Source organism: Penaeus japonicus, unplaced genomic scaffold (genome assembly GCF_977035675.1).
Source record: "Penaeus japonicus unplaced genomic scaffold, GWHDUDI00000001_assembly GWHDUDI00000020, whole genome shotgun sequence".
In the NCBI taxonomy this organism is placed as follows: domain Eukaryota; kingdom Metazoa; phylum Arthropoda; class Malacostraca; order Decapoda; family Penaeidae; genus Penaeus; species Penaeus japonicus.
Genome location: NW_028234422.1, coordinates 5,032,727 through 5,039,609, shown reverse-complemented (window position 1 = coordinate 5,039,609; position 6,883 = coordinate 5,032,727). Strand labels below are relative to the sequence as shown.

General features: G+C 47.4%; 1 protein-coding gene across 1 annotated transcript in view; it reads right to left on the bottom strand.

The window, feature by feature from the left end:
• Positions 1-5,054, bottom strand: part of LOC122256241 (dipeptidase 1-like) — a 59,885-nt gene extending 54,831 nt beyond the window's left edge. Inside the window, exon 1 of the mRNA XM_086547968.1 lies at positions 4,777-5,054. Within this exon, the coding sequence (XP_086404094.1) occupies positions 4,777-4,955 (179 nt within the window). The 5' untranslated portion in view covers positions 4,956-5,054. The remainder of the gene's footprint in view (positions 1-4,776) is intronic.
• Between the last annotated feature and the right edge of the window lie 1,829 nt (positions 5,055-6,883).

The following is a 6,883-nucleotide window of genomic DNA, read 5'->3' as shown; positions in this document are numbered from 1 at the left end:
ACAATAATCATAATGATGATAATGATAATAATAACAATAACAATTATAATAATGAAAATGTAATGATAATCCTAACTACAACAATAATAAAGATGAATGATAATAACAATGAAACTGATAGCAATATCAATAACAATACAAATAATAAAAATAAATCACATGATGATCATAACAACAAAGAACAAAAAAATGAATAAAAATAAACCATAATTAAGAATAAAATCACAAAAAAGACACCCACCCACATTTTTTTCTTTCTTTTTTTATATAAACACGTTAATGAAAGGAGACATTGCACAGAAGCGGTCATGCAGTGCTTCTCACAAAAGCCGCGTTCATTTGCACACATGCATGATTCACTCGCGGTGCCAACAGTGCCTTTGAGCGCAGCCATTCAAGAGGCGGAGTAAACACTTGGTCAAGGAGATGATTATGGGAGACAAGGAGACAGACAGAGAGACGGGAAGAGAGAGGGTGAGAGGTGTGTGGGAAGGAAGATAGATAGAGAGGAGAGGTAGAGAGAGGGAGGACAGGTGGGTGGACAGGAGGGAGGGTGGGAGGGAGGGAGGGGAGGAGGGAGGGGAAGGGAGGATGGGGGGTTGGGGGTGAGGGAGGAGGGAGGAGGAGGGGAAGGGGAGGAAGGGAGGGAGGGGTAAGGAAAAGTAGGGAGGAGAATGTATGGGAAATATAGGGGTTTGGTTGAGGTGGTAGGAGGAAGGATAAGGAAACCAAGGTAGGAAAGAGGGAGAGGAATAAGAAGAAGGGGAAAGTGAAGGGAAAGCATGGAAGGATGGATAAGGAGGAGCGAGGAGAGACGAGGAGGAGGGAGGGATGGGAGGGAGGGAGGGAGAGAGAGAGAAAGAAAGAGAGAGAGAGGGAGGGAGGGAGGGAGGGAGAGAGAGAGAGAGAGAAAGAGAGAGAGAGTAAGTGAAAGAAAGAGAGAGATACTAAAGCTTTTGCCGATGATATAACCCTGTCACTGAATTATGTCTCAGAGGATAAGAAAACAAATACAAAACACAAAACCAAACCACCAAAGATTAAGAAAAGAAAAGAAAAGAAAAGAAAAAAAAAAACATCAAAATTATACAGTATACAAATAGAAGAAAATCGCCATTCAGTTGACACTCCATATCGCACATCTTCAAGGCACAAATCACAAGAGGGGAATTCCGACCTTGACGAGGGAAAAATTACCTTACAAAAAAAAAAGAAAAAAAAAAATACAAGGAAGTACAAGTGACCTGGTTTATTGTTGCCTGGAAATTGAGGTCAGGTCGCGCTATCACTATTTCTAGATATTATGTCTTCCTTACATAGAACGGGGGTCTCGGGTCTTCAGTCAGTGGATGTGGGGGTGTGGGTATGTGGGTGTGGGTGTGTGGGTATGTGGGTGTGAGTGGGTGTTGTGGTGAATGTTGGTGTGGGTGTAGGTGTAGGTATGGGTGTGGGGGTGGAGGGAGTGATGGTTGTGGGTGTGGGTTTGAATGGGTGTGGGTGTGTGTGGGAGTGAGTGTAGGTATGGGTGTGGGTGTGGGTGTGTGTGGGAGTGAGTGTGGGTGTGAGTGGTTGTGGGTGTGGGTGGTTGTGGGTGTGTGTGTGGGGGGGGGGGGTTGTAGGTGTGAGTGGGTTTGTGTGTGTGTGTGTGAAGAATCGAAAGGAGAGGAGATGCAAATAATATAAGGAAAGGAAAGGAGAGGATGAAAAGAGAGGAAAAGAGAAAAAGAGCCGACGAAGAGAGGAAACGGGAGAAGAAGAAAAAAAAGAGAGACTTCATACGGAGGAGAGAAAGAGAGAAATCGGTGAAGGAGAGGAAGAAAGAGAGAGAGAGAGAGAGAGAGGATGAGAGTGAGTGAGAAGGGAAGAGAAGAGAATAGAAGAGAGAGAGAGAGAGAGAGAGAGAGAGGGAGGGGAAGAGAGAGAGAGAGAGAGAGAGAGAGAGAGAGAGAGAGAGAGAGAGAGAGAGAGAGAGAGAGAGAGAGAGAGGGAGGATATCCAGGAATCGAAGAATATTTTGACTTTCGAAAAGGGCGAATTGTCAATGGCGTTGTCGCGTCCTTCGCCAGCTGTTCAAAAATCTTTGTCGAATTTTCTGTATATTTCTTAGGACACCTAGAATATGGCTTTTATATATACATATACAAAGATATAAATATATATATATATATAATATATATATTATATATATATATATAGTATATAAATTGATATAAAGTCTAAATTATATATATATATATATAATATAGTATATATGCCATATATTATGCATACATAATAATTTTATGTACATATAATTTATATTATAATATATATATATAATTTATCTATAGATATATATATCTTATATAATATAAATATTCCCATATTATATATATATATATATATATATATATTATATATAAATATTATATATATATTTTATATATATAATATGAATACATTTATATACACACACACATACACAGATACACACACGTCTGTGTGTTTATTTTCACACACACATATGCACACACACACACACACACACACACACACACACACGCATATATACAAGCGTCTTTGTGCATGAAATCTCTTATTTAATGATATTATCTGAATTCCATGCCATCAACAAACATGCACCCGCAGTGACGCAAGATAAAAAAAAAAAAAAAAAAAAAAGACATTGCCCTTTGAACTATATAAATCTGTGACATAAGAGGTTCATATTGTTCAAATTTCCTTCATTGCGATCAAAACAAACCCTTAATTGCAACTCGAGTGGATGAGTCATCATTATCATTGACTGGACAATTTTTTTTTTTTTTTTTTTTTGTATTGCACTATCTTTCTGGTGATGGTGATAGTAATGATGATGGTAATGATGATAATAATAAGAGTAGTAATAAAATGACTGGTTATAATAGTAGTAAAAGTAATAATGATAATGTATATAAGTTATGATGGTGGTAGTAAGGAAATCAATAATGATAATAACACTGATAATGATGATGATAAAAAGATAATACTAATAATAATATCATCATCAGTGAATAATAACGATTAGAAATATAAAGATAATAACAATGAAATAATAATAACATAATGCAATAACATAAAACATTAAAAAAATAATTAAACCAACAATAATAAAAACAAACCACGACTTAAAAAAAAACACCAACAAACTAAAGATCAGCAAAACAGCAACAAAAAAAACAAAAAAAAACAAAACAAAAAAAACAGGACAAGCAAATAAATAACCCCTTGCAATGATACGACGACCAACATAAGCAGTCATGGGCAAGAGCGGAGGTTCACTAAAAGCCTCGGAGACGAACGACTAGCACGCTCTACGTAACGGGCGCCTGGACCAGACACATTATGCAGGTTGCTTTAATGTCCCTGCGTGACGTCACCGGAGTCCGAGTGACGGTGCTAAAACCCTCACATTATTACGACTGCGCTGAGGCTGGTTTCTGACCCTTAGGCTACAAGGGGTCGTAAAAGGAGGGTGGGCGTACTTAGGATGGACGAGGGATGGGGACGAATCTGTGAGGGGGGGTGGGAGGTGGGTAAGAGGGGAGGAGGTAGGATAAGAGGAGGGGAGGAGGGAGGTGAGAGGGGAGGGGAGGGAGGAGGATGGGGAGGAGGGTGGGAGGAGGGGGAGGAGGGAGGGAGGGAAGGGTGGTTATTATCAGTAGGAGGGTGGCAAGGATGTGAGCGGTGCAATGGGAGGGTCAGGCGAGTGGTGAAGAGAGGAGGAGGGGAGAGGGTGAGAGAGAGAGAGAGAAGGGAATGGAAAGCGGGAAGCGGAGGATAGGGGGAGGGGGGGGAGGGGGGAGGGGAGAGAGAGATTGAGAGAGGGAGAGAAGGGGGTGAGGAAAAAGGGAATTATAAAGAAAAATATCATATATTTTTTGACATTTAATGATAATATAAGGGATGAATAAGATAATATTGAACAAAAATAGTAAAGTTTCATAAAAATTTAATAATGATAATAATATCAACAATAACAACAAGAACTACTACTACAACAACGACAATGCTAAAAACAACAACAACAACAAAAAACAAACACAAACCCCACTCCCCTTCCTCTACCCTCCCACCCACCCTTCACCCCTCTGGCCCCCTACACCACTCCCCCTTCCCCCTACCCGCACCCTACCCGTCTCACCCCCTGAAACCCTACCCCCCTACCCCTCCACCCACCCTACACTCTTTCACCCCCTTCCCCCTACCCTCCATCCACCCTCCACCCTCTCACCCTCTTCCCCCCACCTTCTCACCCCCCTTCACTCTCCCTCCCACCTCCCCCTTAACCTCCACCCACCACCCACCCTCTCACTCCTCTTCCCCCCACTCTCGGTCCACTAACAACTCTTTCCCCGGGCCCCTACGTCCCATCCGCGCTGCCCCAGGCCCTCATTGCCGCCACCCAAGGCCACCTCCTGCCCCCCTACCGCTAACCTCCCGATCCCGCTCCCCCTCCCCCACACCCACCCCGCCCCCTCCCCCTACATACCCACCTTCGCTATCCCGTCCCCCGCACCATCCTCCCCTCCCACCGATCCCCCTCCCCCCCACCCTCCACTTCCGATTCCACCCCCATGAGCCTCCACCCCCCCTAACCCCTCCTTCCCCCTCCCCCCCCCCCCTACACCCCCTTTCCCCCTCCCCCCTCCCCCTCCTCCATCCACCCCCTCCCCCCCTTATCCCCCCCCCCCTTATCCCCTACCCCCTCTCACCCCCTCTAACCCCCCCTACCCCCCCCCCCCCATTCGAACTCACCCGTCGATCAGAGGCGACTCCTTGAGCAGTGTCCTCGCCGCCTCGAGCCGCTCGTTGTGGGGGGCGTTGGGGGACACCCTCAGGGGCAGGGGGCTCGCCGCACACCTCGTCCTGGCTACGAGCGACGCGACGAGAGCACCGACGACGAGGAGATCCGTGGCCATGGCGAGTCGGGGCATCCTTCGTCGGGGCGAGGAGCGGCCGGGCGAGGCGCGGAGGAAGAAGGAGGAGGAGGAGGAAGAGGAGGAGGAGGAGGAGGAGGAGGTGGTGGAGGAGGAGGAAGCCTGTGGAAGAGGGAGGGAGTGAGTCATGGTGGTAGTGGGGGTGATGGTGGTAGTGGGGGTGATGGTGGTAATGGGGGTGATAGGGAGTGAGTGATGGTGGTGGGGGTGAGTAATTGTGAGAACGAAAGTGGAAAGAGAGAGAGAGAAGGGAAGGGGAGAGGGAGGGGGAGGGGGTGAGAAAGGTAGGGGGAAGGGGAGCGTAGGGAGAGAGAGAAGGGAGCAAGTGAGAGCGGGTTGTGTGTGGGAGAGAGAGAGAAGGAGAAGGGAGAAAGAGGGAGAGAGAGAAAGATTGAGAGGGGGAGAAGAGAGTGAAAAGGAAGAGGAGGTGAGTGAGTGGAAAGAGGAGAAGACGAGCGAGAGGGAAAAGGAAGAAGAGGGGATGAGTAATACCGGGTGAGATGAAGAGACGAAGTGAAACAGGGAGAGGGAAAAGTTGGAGTAAGAAGAAGAAGAAGAGAAAGGGAGGGGTTGCATTACGTAATTCCGATTTTGTTTCAGAGAGAGAGAGAGAGAGAGAGAGAGAGAGAGAGAGAGAGAGAGAGAGAGAGAGAGAGAGAGAGAGAGAGAGAGAGAGAGAGAGAGAGAGAGAGAGAGAGAGAGAGAGAGAGAGAGAGAAGAGAGAGTGAGAGAGAGAGAGAGAGAGAGAATGAGAAAGAGAGAGAGAGAGAGAGAGAGAGATAAGTAGATAGATAGATAGATAGATAGATAGATAGAGAGAGAGAGAGAGAGAGAGAGAGAGAGAGAGAGAGAGAGAGAGAGAGAGAGAGAGAGAGAGAGAGAGAAGAAAGAAAGAAAGAAAGAAAGAAATTAAGAGAAAGAGATTACATCACATAATCTTGAATCGATTTTCATACATGGAAGGAAAGCACGCAACTTATACACCAAACTAACATCACCGAATACATACACATTCATCCCAAATATACCTATACAAGATAAACATTGATCTGAAATCAACAAAGCCAACGGTGAGCCAGCTGGGGAAGGCTGTCCCCAACAAGCACCAGCTGACAAACTCCATCTCAATGCACCTAACGAGGAACTCAGGGCTGCCACCACGCCTCTGCAGGGCTGCCAACTGCACAATATATTCAGCACGTCGTTAACCTCCGAGATTGTCCCATTAGTGTTGATTTATATCTGTGCTATTGTGGTACACTCGGAGATGACTGGAAATCGGTTGTGATGTGAGAGAGGTGAGGATTTTTCGGAATTTGCACGTGTCGGTTCTCGCGCCTCTCTCTCTCTCTCTCTCTCTCTCTCTCGGCCTTCCTCACTCTCTCTCTCGTCGCTCCTCCGCTTCACCTCCTCCCCTCTCCTCCTCCCCCCTCCCGCCCCTCTCGCTCGCCCCTTCCCTCGCTCTCTCCTCTCCCTCTCGTTCTCCTCTTCTCGTCTCTCTCCTTTCTGCCCCCGTTTCGCCCTTTCCCTCTCTCCGTCTCTCCTCCTCTCTTGCCTGCTCTCCTCTCTCGCCCTGTTCCTCGGCTCTTGTCGCGGCTCTCGGCTCTCGCTCGGGCGGGCGCTCTCGGCGGCGGCCTCTCCTCTCGCTCTCGGGGCTCTCTCGGCCCGGTATCCGTGGAGTGTTCGCACCTCCCCTCCTCTCCTCCCTCATTCTTCGGCTCTCTCTCGGCTCCTCTCGGCGCCTTCTTCTTCCTCGCGGCTCCATCCGGATCTTGCCTCGTCGGCCTCGCCTCTCTCTCTCTCGGCCTCGGCTTCTCCTGCGGGCGTCTTCTTTCGTCCTCTACTCGTCTCGCGCCTGCGCTCTCCGCGCGCTCCTCTCGCGCGCATTCTCCCTCGCCCTCTCGGTTCGCTCTCGCCCTCGTCAT